The 16298-nt window shown below is 40.4% G+C and overlaps 1 protein-coding gene across 1 annotated transcript in view; it reads right to left on the reverse strand.

Moving 5' to 3' along the window:
- Window positions 1-214: 214 nt before the first annotated feature.
- LOC144142227 (uncharacterized) overlaps window positions 215-16298 on the reverse strand; it is a 44360-nt gene continuing 28276 nt past the window's right edge. Inside the window, exons 8-10 of the mRNA XM_077673587.1 lie at window positions 6356-6432; window positions 2545-2631; window positions 215-391 (exon numbers count right to left, since the gene is read on the reverse strand). Of these exons, the coding sequence (XP_077529713.1) occupies window positions 302-391; window positions 2545-2631; window positions 6356-6432 (254 nt within the window). The 3' untranslated portion in view covers window positions 215-301. The remainder of the gene's footprint in view (window positions 392-2544; window positions 2632-6355; window positions 6433-16298) is intronic.

Consider the following 16298-nt stretch of genomic DNA (forward strand, 5'->3'; position numbering starts at 1 on the left):
ACAAGTTATTGCTAATTATTCCAAGGTATTGCTAACCGTGATGCCATAGCTGAACACGGCGCAATTACGACGTGAATCACTGTATTTTGCGCAACAGATTTACAGAGAACAATACAGTAAGAAAAAAATAGTTTATGGTATTGATTAGGCCTCAGGCTCAGAATAATGAAAAATATTCTAAACCAGTTTTAGCCGCTGTTTAAAAAGCCACGCGGCAATATGTAAGTACGTTTATTACCGTTATTATGCATAAAACGGCAGACACTCCGGTTTCTGGCCTGACACATGTTTTGGGAGCTTGTTAAAAAAGCCTGGGCGCCAAGCCTCCGCATATATTGCTTCGTTGGCATTCTCCCATACAGCACCAGCCGGTTTGTTTAGTTTCAGGGTGCTGTGGAAAACAAAAAGTACAGTATATCAGCTGTGGTATTTGCTTTACTGGGGGAGAAGACAAAATACAATGTTTCACGAAAAGGAAGTTTAATTTGTGGTGTAGCAGCAGCTTCCTTGGAAACACAAGTTTGAAAAGTACACATGCTAGAATGCTCGCAACACGCGCTGGGCTAAACTCATCTCAATGATTTTCGAAACGATTGAACACCAATCTCTCTGCAAAAACAGCGTTCTTGGGTAAAGAGCAACAAATCACTGTTTAAGCGGCTGTTATTGCTGTAGGGTCCAGATAGAAAGCAGCTCATCTTACATAGCGCACATCCAAAATTGAAAATTAGTCACGGTATGACAGCACCAGGTGCGATTGTGCACTCATTGTGACAAATTGGCTGTTAGTTTAAAGGAAGTGTAAGATGAGAATAAGAAAAGATTACGCATGCATGTAATCTGGAAATGATAGAAAGAGGCGCCCAGCGCCTCTTGCGATTGCACGGTGAAAGCGTCTAATCGTTCGTTTCGTTTACGAGGAGGGGTGTGAATCCGAGGATAAAACTAAGGTAAATAAAAGAAGGGCGTGTGCCACAACAACAATAAAAGGTGGCGCAGGCTGCAATCCAGTTGACTGCGCGTTTGCTGCGTCATCGGTGACAGCGTGAGTGCTTTTTCTTCCGTTGGAATTCTGGGCGTGTTCTGTGCGTGCTCTTGGTGCAAAAAAGAATGGTCGCTAGATAAAAAGTGGCTTCACCGGGCTTTTCCGCGGAAAATTGTACTGAGATTTTCCGCTACTTCTATATAATGGGCTAAGAACACTCGCTTTTCAACCACTTTCACATAGTGAAATAAATTCTAAATACATGGTTTCGCCACTGGTTATATTTCACAATGATACAACCCTAGCACTTGTTTTTAGAAGTATTGATTGATTTAAATGTTGACAATTAACAAGTTTATGGTGTAGAGAGGTCAAAGCACTGACCGGTTTCAAATATATAAACGTTGCATTGGATACTGCCACAGATGTAGTATGCGCTTTGTAGTGACCAAATCATTGCGGAAGATTTGAATAAAAAATATTGTACAGTTATCCTCCGTGCCGCAATTTGCTTAACCGTCCATTCCTTGCGAGGTGCTGCTAAGGTGTGGAAACGAATGGAGGGCCATGTGTGATACGAGGTCTACTTCATTGTTATAAAATTGCTATAATGAGAAAGTGTGCCCTGCATTATAGACAGAACAGGGGACACCGGTGTGTGCCTAACACAGCAGTATTGATGCGATTTGCGCCGAATAAACTGTCTTATCGCTGAACAGTGCAGTAGTAATGGCACCGTGGTTCCTGTGTATTCCTTGCTTTTTTCATCGGAATAGTTTCTTCCTTATATCGTCCGAATACTTAGAAAACTCTCTTTAAACGTATTTTAAAGCACACCGAGGGAGCTGGTACCTGAACCTCAGACGGAAGTACGCAGAATAAATGATTCCTACCGACTTTGGTTTATTTATTCAACACACTAGAACTGAATTATAAGGGAAATACTTAAGAAATATTGCCTTCGCAATCATTGCGCTAGGACGTGATATGATAATCACAACCATTCGGCTACATCTCGAAATTGGAAAAAAAAGGTTCTGCCACTGCCACTATGTGTCGTATATGTCACAAGTGTAATCACTCATTATCTTCCTGCTAGCTGCGGGTACGTTTGGTTAAAAACATGAGCAAATTACGTTTTACAATACTGTTAAAATTTCTTGCCAACCTGAATAAGCTAACATAAATGTGGCCTAGCTGCTTTGAATATTTATTGGTAAGGACACTAAGACGTATTTAAAAGTAGTAATACAGACTACACACAAATAAAAAAATAATTATCTAGACCCTGATTCATACAAATGGCTCACAGTAAAAAGCAGAATTCGCCGGTACCGATTTCAGTTTAGATATTTCGTTGCTTAATGCAATCTTTATTTAGACGTAACTCAAAGGTCGAGCAAAACCATAAACTTTGGTCTTCTGAGAAAGCAATATAAAAAATGCTGCAAGTGCAAACTCCCGCTGAATAGATAAAACTAGAAAAGTGACATTTAAAATAAAATATATTTTGTTGGGCAACAAAATTTATTTAAACATACATATTTACAGAAACGTACCTGACATGTCGCGTTGCTCATGTATATCCCAAAGTACCATCTGCCTTTTATCTTGCAATAGTAATGACAGTCGTGCAGTGTAATGGCCTGGAAGTTTGAAAGCAGTGAATCGGTATCACGTGCACCTTGATAATATGCAGAATATTTTCTTCGAAGATGATTTAGGAAGTAAACACAGAAGTTTTGGTGAGAATTCACTTCATGTCCTTGCTGATGTGTTTATAAACTATTGAAACACACCTAATTGAGTGGTTCGAGGAGGGGGAAACAGCGGAGCTGCTGGTCGACCTGCCTTGTACCGGATTTCTAAACTTTTTCTAAGTTATTTCTAGGCTTCTATAAGTTTTGGCCGGTTTTGCAATGTTATAGCTAATATAGACGTGCTAGGCGAGGCCAAGCCTAGCTGGCGTTTACAAGGCCTTTTAAGTCGGTCCTCCTTATGGACAGACGATCCCAGTGCGGAAAAGGCTGCAACGGCCAACAGCTCCGCTGTTTCTCTAGCCTTGCACTACTATTGCAAGATGTGGAAATGTTTTTATTCTTTTTATTACTCTAACAATGACTATCACATTTCAAATGGTGTAGTAAGAGGTGTGCATACTTATAGCCGTTTGTGGTCACATCTGAGCAGGGGCGAAAGTAGGCATTAGTGCACCTAAGGGGAGGTGGAAGATTTAATTGCGGTGCAATGTTATTTCTTATAGTTTTCTTTGCTAAAACCAGTGCAGGAAGATTAAGCATATACAGCTTACTATCACTAGCGAGATTGACTCGCTGGTCAGCACCTTCGAAAACCTGGTTAAATCTTGTACGCAGCGTTTGGTTGCTACTAAAGTTGAGAAGTTCAATGTCCGCTTGGATAAATTGGAAAATTCTTCAGTTGTCAAGCTGCGTGCATAGACTAAGACGTTCTAAATACCCCAGCAACTAAAAAGCAATGCAAATCTTAGAAACAAAATAAAATCTGCTTGAGATTTCTTTTTCAGAGTGGAGATACATATCTTGCTAATTACGCCCGCACATTTCGGTAATCTATTTTGCCTAAGGAAACAGCATTAAGCTCATTTAAAATGAAAAAAAAAGAAACAAAAAATTATCCAGTAAAAACCTCAAGCACATTTAATACTTTCTTTCATACAGTGATCAGACGAGATAAAGGCCAATCTCCAACATTCTTGAGTCCTACACCTTCTATAGCCATGAGTGATATCACGGTCAGTGATAAATTCATACTAAATCTTATACTTAACCTTAACACGAAGACATGCCAAGAACCTGATGGCATTATTAAGACGTTTTTGTAGGCTACTCTTTATGAACATGCCGCTATCTAAATATTATATTCAATAAATCACTTGTAACAAGCAGAGTTTCTAGTTCATGGAAAATAGCTTAAGTGAAGGCCTTGTATAATTCCGGTGACAAGAAACAATTTTACAGGCCCATATCACTAACGCCTTACTCGTGTAAAATGCTGGAGCATATAATATACAAACTCATAATACAATATCTAGAAAAGTGTAATTTATTGCGTAACTTTCCCCACTGGTCCAGGCAAGGTTTCAGTACTATAACTCAAAAATAGAATTTGGGCATAACACTACTCACAATATTTATCCTGGAACCCAAACCGATTCCATATTTATTGACTTTTCGGAAGCTTCCGACACAGTTTCAACGCAAACGTCATCTATAAATTACAAGTGATATTGAATAACACAAAAGTCCTTAACTGGATCTAAACCTTTCTAACCAATCGCAAGTATTTTGCCGAATTTTTTTGGGCTGAGTGACTCTTATCCAGCGTGTCGACCGGTGTTTGTTAGGAGTCAGTGCTGGGGCCGTTACTACTTTTACTACACATAAATGAATTACGTAACGGCATTATATTTTACGCGGTTCATTAAATCCGGTACGGTGCAATTACAAGGCAAAAAGATGCCCATCGTGTTACCGAATCATTTTTTGCATTTTGAGCATTGTGCGAATTATGGCAGATAACCATGAATTTCAGAAAAACGGTAGTCATTTTTTTACCAACACTGCATCCCCGTTCAATTTCCCATAGTCTTCAGGAAATATCCAACTGCAAAATGTTCCGCAATATAAATATCTTGGTGTTTATTTTACAGGTAGCTCATCTTGGTCTAAGCACATGGGTTATATCTCGGCTGACTCAAAACAAACTTGGTTATATGAAACGTACACTGACCCAAGTCTGCAAGACACAAAGCTACTCACGTATAAAACACTAATACGCTTCGGTCGTATGGAACCCGCACAAACAGTGTGACTTAAACCGTATTAGAGAGATACAAAAAAAGCCATCCGATTTATCTGCCGCCAATATGAACGCAATGTTTCACCAACTTCAGGCCTTTAATCCTTGAAACTAAACAAATTCACTGCGCGCCTACGCATAGAATCAGTCATTTTTTTTCACTGCATCATTCACTCTTCGTATCGCTTGTGCTCTGCCGGCTAAGTAACACTAGCTAAGCCGTCAACAACTAGAAGCAATATTCAACTGAACGTTTCTCCTTACCACCCATGCACTGACACATTTAAATCAGTTTCTTTCCACACACAATAACACTTTGAAGCTGTGTGCCAGACCACGTATGTTTTCTCACACAGAACAAATTTTACCTGCACTTCAAGAGAAATCAATGATGCTTTTTAGTTTTTTCCTCAACAAGGTTATTGCATTTTTGGTGATTTCCGCCTGGTCTATATCTAATATGTGCACCGGTTTTTATGTGCTCATGCGCAACGTCTTAGACTATGATATAAACAAGCGTGAAAATGTTATATAAATGTACAAATACGCATACCTTGTTTATGTTCAGCGAAAATGTGTTTATATAGCTTTTTGTTTACTATGGTTTTACGTACAAGTGCTATACACCCATACATGCGCAAAAAGTTGTACAGCCTCCACCCTCCTGCTATAGCCTTACAGGGGCTGCAGTATTTTCAAATAAATAAATAAATAAATAAATACATAAATAAATAAATAAAATGGTACATATTGCTATGCAAAATTGCGAAAATCCTTGTTATTCCTTCCTGTTAGTTAGAATGTGTAATTTACTTGCTTTGATTTGTTGAATCGTTCCTGTAGGTATGCTTATCCTTAAAGTAAAAATATTTCGCTTTCTGACTCCTGATTGCCTTGTATAAGTCATTATATTTGTCTCTATTTCAGTTTTGAGAAACACTCTTGTCTTCCTTCCGGAAATTTTCTAGACGTTCAAAAACTTGACATTTCCTCTTGAAACTTTTAAAGTGCATGTAAATGGTAACAGGATAATAAGCCATGCTTCACGCTGCCAAAAAATAAATAGAAGTCTGGGATACTGCCACCTGCAGGTACGCGGTCCAAACAAATTTGTTTGGACATTTGTAGCAGTATATGTTTTATTGTTCGGGCTTGCAATATCATTGCATCTGCCGTTGTTTGGGAAGAAATGCTACGTTCAGCCCTAACCTAGGGTGTTCTGTTTGTTATGTGTAGCCCATAGCACAATGTTATATTAAACTTCTTCAAAGCAAACGCGGCATAATAGTAAGAGAGTTGAAAATTACTACAACAAGACTTTTGCTTATAGGCACGTAGGCCGAGTTTTGTGCCAGAGAAAATTGATTTTGTAAACAAAGAAAAGGAATTGTTTTATGCAGCTTGGATACGTGTCTTGCGACCGTTTTAGGGCAACCAAAAACGGTATTTTCTGTCACCTAACTCAAAAAAAATGTCATATAAAAAAATATTTTTAGTCAAGTTGTTAGCGAACTGTAAATTATTACTTACTTTTCTGTGTAGCCGGTCTGGGCATTTTTGATACTTTCCTGAAAAAACACGGGCAGCTGCTAGACTACCAGCCACTTCTGAAAATAAGAACATTAGACGTTGTGAACAGGTGGAAAATCATATTGTCTTTTAACTTGTTATCTAGACAACGGCACGCGAACATTTCTAATTTTTTATAATATATAACGCGTCTCATACTGGAAATTTATTAACCAAATGCTGTACAGATGAAAGATAATATAACGTGTTAACATGTACAAGATTTTATATTATTGCGGACTTCCAGATTGGTTTGTGCTGCTTTATGTGAAGGAAAATACCAAATATTTGCACCCCCTATTTATACCCCACGCACATGTTTCAATTTTAGTTAAGTGTATAAGAAAATGCTTGTGTAATTGTCAACAAAAACCGGGATTTAAGAATAGCTCTATTGTGCTGCAATGTCAATAAACGTGGTTGTCATATTTCAAAAAAGTATTTGCTGTGAACATAGAATTAGGTCTGTTCACAAGCCCTTATCACGTCATCGGCGACATGAAAAGGTAGTTTAGCATAGCGGCTAGCGTGCGCCAACGCTACGGCGGCGTGGTATGGGGTCGCGATGGTGCATGCGCGCGAGGGGAGAGGAGGGCACGAAGGTCGCTGCTCACTGGAACGAATGTGCGGGCTCCGCAAGGCGGGCCACCGTGTCTGCGAAAGGAATCATGCCGGAACACAACACCCGCCACAAAACCATTAGCGGGCTACCCGCTAAACTAAACTCTTCAATGGCACAAGACTGCGCAAACGTGAAAATATTCGACATAGACGCGAGAAAAACTCCTGCCTGCATATTGGAAATCTCTGCAATACCAAACTTACACATAAAAGTATCACAACAAATGCTAGATAATTTTCATATTCTACCTTTTTGATTACCTTATTCATATTTTTAATGAAACATCGCTGGCGCTAAAGTTCAGAAACAACACAAAAAACATTAGAAGCTTTTTATTTTTTTAAAATAAATCTTTTTAGAAAATCATCCCATTTCTCGGCCCGCAGATAACTACACCAAGAAACTGTCGGGAGCAGGGGACTGCTTGCCCGTGAGCGCGAGCCTCGCGTTGACCGCCGAGTGTTCCCGGCGCACATTTTTCAGGCCAGAAGAGGGAGATTGTCCAAGATTGCTGCCACCAACGGCGGGTAAAAAAAACCCTTAAAATGACAAGCGCTTGTGCGTGAAAGCCTCGCACCTACCGCCCAACCTCGCCGGCTCACGTTTGTCAAGCCTAGCATACCCACTTGGGGAGTGTGGTGAACAATCGCTAAAAATACTCCAGAGTTCACCCTTATCGATGCAACACTTCCACCGAACGAGGGAGCCTAATTGTGCAGCACTTCCCGCAAGAAGAGACACGTCATAGCGCGCTCCCCTCAAAGAAGATGCGCAAAGAATATTACGTCAAGAAAGAGAAGCAAAAAGGTATAGCAACAATAATGAAGTATATTTCCTTGCGGAAGCGAAGAAGAAGGAAATCAGCTTGCAATCGTAGATCCAAAACGTCGTGTTGGTCGTGAAGGTCGGGTACAAATACCCTATTTTATATTTTGCGCATTAAAATGAGCTTCCTATTATTATTTTTTTAATTTTGGATACTGCATCTTAGAGAAGGGAGGTTGTAAGATCTTTGCCGACAAACGTTTTTGGTTCGGAAGTAACGCGAACTTGTTTTGTAGGTTTCTGCAGGGTGTTTCCTCGATCAGACGCTGCTAAATCTACGCTTGGTATGTTGCAATAATCGTTATCAGGAATACATTCTCGCCTCCAAATAATATGCCCTAGCCGTTTTAAGAATGCTTGAGTCTTTCTTGCGTCTTCACTCCTCTACTATACCTTGGTTTTGCCAATATAGGCCTCCCACATCTTGCCCCGCCAGGTCTATGCAACGTTTTTTACTTTTGGCAAAAAAGAAAAAAAAGCTATTTGTCGGCCAGTCTAAGAACGCCTTTTTTAAGCGAACACCCAGAGTTTTATTTTATACGTGCAAAAGCGGGCCTGAGATGACATTTTCCCCATAAATATATGAAGTTTTTAATTACAAACCACCTAAACGGAATATAAGACGTGCTCCACTGGTATACTGAGAGTGGCGGCCGAAGCGGCCCAAGAGACTTCAATCATGGTGAGAGGGGCTGAGTACAAGATGTACAGGTGGATTTATTGTCGGTGACTAGTTTTCTTTTGAATGTTTGTCAAATACACCAGTATTCTTTGCTTCCATCTCGTCGGGATGCGGCCGACAAAAACAGTGTGGGTGTGTGTGGGGGGTTAACAGCGGACTTCGTATTGTTATATTTGTATAACAATTCGTTATATTGCATTTATTCCTTATATTATTAATATTGTTAACAGCGAACTTCGGCTCTCACGCTCTGCCCGATAGAATTATGTTTTCAACTAAGTGGCGTTTTATAAACAACATTTAATGCACATTACTTGAACTTGAGCAAGCTTTACTTCGCTGTGTTAATCACCTGGCAAAAATTCACCATTTTACACGGTGCACTGTAAACCAAATTAACAATGTGCCTTTCAGGCACCTTTCTAAGGCTTGCATATAAGCAGTACCAATAAGTGGTAATATGTACACTCCTTCTGTGAACCTGTTTTCCCTTTGCTGGCGCATTCTTTTTTTGTTATATAAAGAAGGCTATCACAAACGCCGGAGGTCATGTGCTTCTTGAATCCCAGTTTCCTCAACCTTGTTATTTGAACATAGAAGCTTGTTTTTGTTTCTGGTCGAAAGATTGACTGAGCACTTTCCTTAGACGCGCCAGAGCTACTACTCTTTTATTACTGAGAATATGCGTTCTTATACTAATTTAGATGCTTTCTCAAGCGTTTGTGGTACTCCCATGACACATTGGTGTTTCGCGACGGGGGCTTTAAATTTACGAAACAATTGTTTTCGTCGTATCCTTGGCGGAACTTTTTTTTCAATAAGTTGCGCCTAGTCGACCTCATTAAGCTCCTGCTGCTCAAGCCTTGCACTAGGAAAAAGTAAGCTGCGGTGCCTATACCGTTTTTCACATATCACGATGTCCACAACACAACTGAAGGCTGTGTGGCGCCAGGAGTATATTTGGAGTGCAGCTTGGCAATGTCAGCGGTGCAAGGAACTTTTGTATTTACTTCGCAAAGCGTTGTGAGGCCACTCGTCTCAGTATTGAGGAATGAAATATGGTTATCGGAATGTTTACTCCTTCAAATTCGCCTGCAATGGTTTGTAAAATATCTATGAGGAACACGCCAACGTCACTGCGCAGACATGAAAATCGCGAAACGTCGATGGTCTAAATTAGCGGCGACACGCTTGAATAGTAGTGTAAGTGTGCGTATATACCACTAAAAAAATTTATGGTAGAGGTTCGACCAGATACCGAGTAATGTGGAAGAGTCAAATAAATCAAAAAGCCCTTTTCTTAGCAGTTTCAGGCTGTTTTCGCCTCAGACTTCAAGAAACGTTGATTGTTAAAGGAAGATTTTGAAGCCAGACACTTTCAAGCAAGCTAAACAGTGTAGGATGTTGCCTTCATGCTGGAGTGTCAGTTGTTCGTACTGGAGTGGAGTGGAATAAACATTATTATGTGCCTGCAAAACTCGCGTGCACGCACGCTAGACGACTGGGCCTAGGTCACCGTCGGGGGGACGTCTTGGCCAGGTTTCTTCTCCCCAACATGCGATGTGTCGGAATCCTGCCTCATTCTCACCTCTTGGGCTTGCTGGACGGCCCATGGTTGTTCTCCTTGGTCGTAGGATGTCAGCACCACTGCTAGTCGCGGCGGAAGGGTTCCTGACTTTGCTTGTTCGGGGTGTTCGTGATTGAGGTTTAAAAAGGTGAGCAGCCCTTGTTCCTAACTTCTACTCCACGTGACAAAACAGCGAGGTGTGATAAAAATTTTCACGATGATAATATTTACTGACACACGTGACTAAGCAAATTCGTCTGACGTGGACACAGCGAAGACCCAATCCCTCGGCATGACGTAGTGCGGGTTTAAGAGGAGGCTATAATTACTTTTAGTGAGTTACCAGAAAACCAAGTCATCAAGAGTTGTCAGTCAACATCTTCGTGGCAATCACTGCAATAATAAATAAATACAATATTTTTAGGGTGCTGGCTGCCGCACTTGGTTCTCGCTCGCTAACAATTAGCGACGCTTGCCTCTCCAAAAATCGACACGAAAGCGAAAGTACAGTGGAAAACGAAAGAGAAAACGGCGTTCCCGACAGCTATTCGAGGATTGACGTTGCTTACAGAAACACAAAATGTGATAACAGTGGAATATGTACTGGCACTTTATCGATTATATCGCGGGCGACATTGAAAGAAATAATCAACAGGTTTTAGAAGACATAAATAGGCGACTTTGATACATTGATAATCTCTAAGAACTAACAGGACAAGAATGGTTTCCAGCTTGAGAGCTAGTGCCGAATTTTTTCTTCTGTAAAATGCGCTGAATACTCGATCAGCGCCAAGGAGGCCAAAACTTGGTGACTGTAGAGGGGAAGTTCTTGAATTTCGACTCTCGTCTATTGAGCACATGTCCACAGAAATGTCTCGAAGGATGTTCAAAAAGGAGGACGGCGAAATTTAGGAATATGCTTCGCAAAATGTGCAGAGGCTACGGCTTGCTAACGTTTCATCGTCCTCATAAAATACAAAAGCGGGGCCATTGTTATTCCAAGCAGACGAGAATCCTGGCGAGGCAATCAAAAAGAAAAGGGGCATGCATATTTACCAAGAACACGTCGGCGATTCGCGAGTGCAAGGCGGAGTTGTGACTCGGCGGGACGAGGCAGGACAGGCTTATCAGAGCGTAACCCCTGAAGAGTCTGAAGATGCTGCCTAACGTCTCACACTACTTGTCAATATCACTGAGGGACCATCTGTTCAAACCTAAACAAACTAGAACAACATGCCCGTGCATGGTCGAGATATGGTGTCAGCTCGGTAAGCTGTTTAACAGCCAAGAATTTTAGTGTGTGGTTGAACAATTGTACCATGATGTTCCCACTAAGAGGGGAGGCGGGACGACGTAGCTGCAGCTACTACCAGAGAACTCTAACGGCGCAGCCGGGAAGCAGCCTGCGTAGAATTTGTGGAACCTGGGTAGTATGCACTCATTATGCGCATTTATTGATTAGCGCGCCCGTGTGTCGTCTTCTATTGCGTTCTTCTGGCGCTGAAGAAACAGTCTCAATTTCAACTGGCAGTGCGCCTGTGTAAAAAATGTTCTTTTTTTTAGTTTGCATGGCACATGGCAGTCCGTATATTTGGAAGCGGCACCAATGAACCACCATTGTTTTTAGTGGTGGTGTCGATTCACAGCCCTTATTGAAATTATTAGGCCAAAACGTGTTGCAATTAGCTCTCTACGACCGCATCAGTGATGTTCGTTTACCAATGTAGCTTGTTCGAGAATCCTAGCTGTCCCACGTAGCCGCAAATTTAATCCAGGCTGCTTTAAGGTATTGCAACAGCGACATTTCTTTGACGTGTTTCGGAGGTTATGGCGATATCTCTGGCTCCATTGATGTGATGCAGGTCACAAGAATAAACTGTGTTTGTTTATGCTTTACATTATCACTGATGCTACAAAAATACCAAATAATTCCATCCCCGCAAGGTATGTTTTTTTTTTGCTTTCGGTAATCGAGGAATGTTTTCAGTATAAAGTACTGTTGTACTTGGCACTTAGAGGTAAAAAAACAGTTGAGTGAGTGCACCCTTCAGCAGCAATTTAGGTGTTACGTGATTGCGGAGTCGACAAGTCATTATGGTCCTCTTAAATGATATATATAAAGGATAAAGCGGAACTATACGGCTTCATAAAAAAACTATACACAATGGTGTCACAATTGGACACATCATCTGCGCAATTTTTTATCCCTGTCCTGAGGGCGTGTTCAGAAAATGTTAGCACACAAAAATGAGTACGAATGAATGGAGAATATATAAGAGCACTTAAGATTAGCAGACGAAATAGTCTTGTTTAGTCAAAGCGATCGGTATTTCTAGAAAATATTTCTTTTTGTGGTGACAAATCTCAGTTGCACGATTAAAAAATAAAAAATAAACCGAGTGGTATGTCCACTAAGCATGTCAAGAAACTTGTCTTCTAAAAAGTGAACAAATTATTGGAAACCGTAAGCAAATCTGTCTATCTTGGGACGTTGTTAGGTGTTGACCCCAATCACGAAAGTGAATTACCGGGAGAATAACCGCTGGATTGTCTGATCTTGGTAGAAAGTTTTATATGTAGATTAGTAAGCTTCCTCTGTCACTCAACATGTTGCTGTATGCCTTCTTGCATTATTCACGAACGAGGAAAAAACACGGTGTCTCACTAGAAGACGCGAAAGGAAACTTAGATCAAGACAACGAGCTATGGAAAGAAGAATTCTCACGGTCACCCTTAGGGACAAGAAACCAGATATTGGGATTTGTTAAGAAAATATTGTGGAAAACAGTCTAGCTCAAGTTAGGTGAAGAGAACGAGAATGGGCGGTCACATCAAGTGCATGAGAAAAAAAGATGGGCTATCATTTTGACCTACTGGCTCCGAATAGACCCTGAACACAGTACGGGTCCACCAAAAATTCGATAGAGTTATGCGCTGTGAAAATTTCTCGAAAAGGGGGGACATGGCTAGAACTCGCTTTACGTGGCCGATGACTTTTAGAAGAGGCTTTCGTTCTTTAGAGAACACAATCACGCTGATGATAGCGATTATGATCATGAAAGGGCATATTGAACGATGAAACAAACAAAATGCTTAGATTTGTTTTTTTAAATTGCTGGCTTCTTGTTTATTTTTTGTTGCTGCCGTGATGGCAGGTATGAAAAGCAGTAATTAACACTGGTTATGAAGCTAATGTGGCCTGGTCACCTTTGTAGTGCCATAACTGAAGAATAGCTCCCTATGCTTTAGGTGAAAACAAATAAACTATGACGCTGCGTGGTCAATAGTTGTTTTAATAAACAGAGGGCTATGAGCATTACCCATTTGTAAGTAAATTTTTTCTAATACATTGTTGCCATGGAATTGCTTCTGTGACACAACGGCTGTTTTACAGTTCTGGTCAAAATTTGTACGAAAATGACTGCCCCAGACCCTAGAAGTCTTTTTGAGCTGACCCAAAAGTTTCTAATTATTGGAAATCAGTAAGCAGTTTTACTCCTTAAGGGTTAATCAAATATGTGTATAAAAATTTTTTCTCACTGAAACTACTTCGCCCAGGTGGAAAATCGTAAAAAAACACAGGGAACACGTCCAAAATGCAGTTCCTTTAGTCAAACCTCTAGCAAATTTACGCAACGGCCTAGGTTGTATGGCCATGTGGCAGATGTCACTCTTACCGCCCGCCATTCTGCTTACGACTAGCACTGCCGAAGTGATGCGCTCGTCATAGCCGGTGGCACCGGCAAATTAAAACGAAACGACGACTGGTGGGAGCCTGCCCGACCGTTCTGCATTTGCAAGCAATCTTCAAAAAAGTCGTCACCAGAAGATGCCACTAGCATAACAAATCCTAGCAGTTTTGGACGTCGCAGGATCCAATGGCTGGTAAGTCCACTGCTGGTTGTGCATCAATATTCGTCATCACAAAGAGAATTGCACTATCAGTAAATCAGAACTCCTCATTTTTACCATAGAAGAAGCCCGTCTCTTACGGTTTCCTCAAACACTGCGCCCTAAGCTTCCTCAAAATTAAATTCGTAGCTTTATGTTCAGTAATATTTAGTTGGCGATGTCTTCTCCACAGGCACGCCCTTCAGAAAAATATTTTAGAAGGAATTAGCAACCACTCTAGTTTAGGCATCATAGCCAAAGTTATCAAGTAGTCTTTTATGTTGAACACTTGCAAATAAACCATGCGTTTGTTTGACATCTTTGGAAATATCTGTGACACCAATGGCACACCTCGTACAGCGACGTCTCTAAAGCAGGTGGTATAGTCGATACCATTTGTCGCGATGGAAACCTGCCTTTACTGTGGTTCATCGTCGAGTTTTATTTTATTGTTTCCGTTCGTTTTGAAACAAAATCCAACAGATTGGAGCAATATTTAGTTTGTGCCGCTTGAGAAGGCATATTTTTCGATAAGCTTGGTCTATACCTCTTCCATAGACGGCTGTTCAGCTCCTCCTACTACACATCTTAGAATGACATCGCAGCTCGCGCGCATGAAGTGAAACCATAGTGAATGATTATGTGTTTATTGGCCTTTTAACCACGATTGGTTGTGCTCTCTTTTACACAAACACAACGCAAACTGTAAACATGTTAACCAAGACAGTAACGTCCTCGATGCCACCCACCAAAGTTAGAGAAGATATTTGGAAAATTCAAATGCGAAATCGAAGACCTACTTAGGTCTTCCATTTACCTACAGCAGAAATTTCTGTTAAACAGCCCCCTAGAAAGAACCCTGCGAAGCTCATACCGTTTGCAAATAACCCGTGACACTCATTCCGCTCGCCTGATAACACATAGGCCCACTGTTAACTTCATCCCGTATCTTCATCCGTCAAGACTGCTGGTTTTGCCTCTACAGCAGGGCACATGATCCTGTGGCGCTGCACTTTACAGTTAATAGCACGTGCTGCATAATCATTTCATGAAAGCCTCTTTGGGTGCTGCTCTATTTCTTTGGGTCCAATGGCTTTACGAGTAGAACCATTCACTTGTGCATCTTGATACGCGTCCTATAAAACATCAAGATGGAACATTTAGCTTCCGCTTGTGTGGAAGACCAGTCTTCGTGATTTTTTATTCAATTTAAGTAGAACTCTAAGCATAAAAAATTACAAGCTACAGAGTTACACTCGCCTTATGAATACCCATGTGAGAATATATGCTCGAGTGGTCCAATTCGTCGCGCACAAGCATTTTAAGTATACACTAAAATTTTCCCCGAACAGGAGCATTGAAAGCTCGTGCATTATGCCAAGTATGCATTATTAGCGCGTATACGATGTTTTTTGACTGTAGAAATTTATCCGAACTATAGAACAAGTATACTTATAAAACATTTGAAGTAGAAATTTTTATCACTTAACGAAATATTCTTGCCCACTTGACTTGAAATCTCTATTGTTCTGCATGAGATGTACGTGTGCAGAGTATGTTATCTGGAAATCGTAACGTTAAAAAACGACAATGCTTGATTTGGAGACGTAAGAGAGGGGTATTAAAACCCTAAAATTTGTTTGCGATAAAAAAGGAGCTACTATGGTTGTAGGATCAAGATAGCAAAGCAGTAACATAAACAGGGCGTTTCTGAGAAGCCCTTGGGTAATAAAAAAATAGGCTTTTGGAGGTAAAAAAGTTTTTCTTGCGCGGAGCCATCAGCACTCCTTAGGCCGCAATAAAACGAGTTCCAATCGGTATTTACGGAACCAAATATTTATCATTTCGTAATTGTCTTTTTAAAAATCTTTTAGATATTTATTTACTTATTTATTATAGAGTTATAACTATTTTTTTATTTGTTCGGTGAAGAAAATAAAAAACTGACGGCTTCGTAAATTGAAAAGCCAGTGATATTTCTAACGATTTTTTTGCTAGTTTCAAAATTTATGCACTGCTGTTTGTTTATTTTATTTTTATAGAACAGTGTATTTAGTTTTGAGCAATTTTCTGAAGCTTGAACACGAAAATAACAGCAGGACCAAAAAATCGCTGAGAACAGTTTGGAAAGAAAATTTACAAGATAAATACAGAAATTAAGCTCACATTCGACGCCGCATAAGGGGGCATATCAGAAGCAGCTTGATGAAAGCTCCAATAAAATATTAGCTTTAAAACTTTTCAAAATTACACAGCTTCTCCTGATGTCACCTTTATAATGTAAGCTTCTGTAGTTCTTTTCGCTCCTTTTACAAAT

This window comes from Haemaphysalis longicornis, unplaced genomic scaffold (assembly GCF_048455015.1).
Source record: "Haemaphysalis longicornis isolate Haplotype H1 unplaced genomic scaffold, Haemaphysalis longicornis Haplotype H1 scaffold_6, whole genome shotgun sequence".
Lineage (NCBI taxonomy): Eukaryota > Metazoa > Arthropoda > Arachnida > Ixodida > Ixodidae > Haemaphysalis > Haemaphysalis longicornis.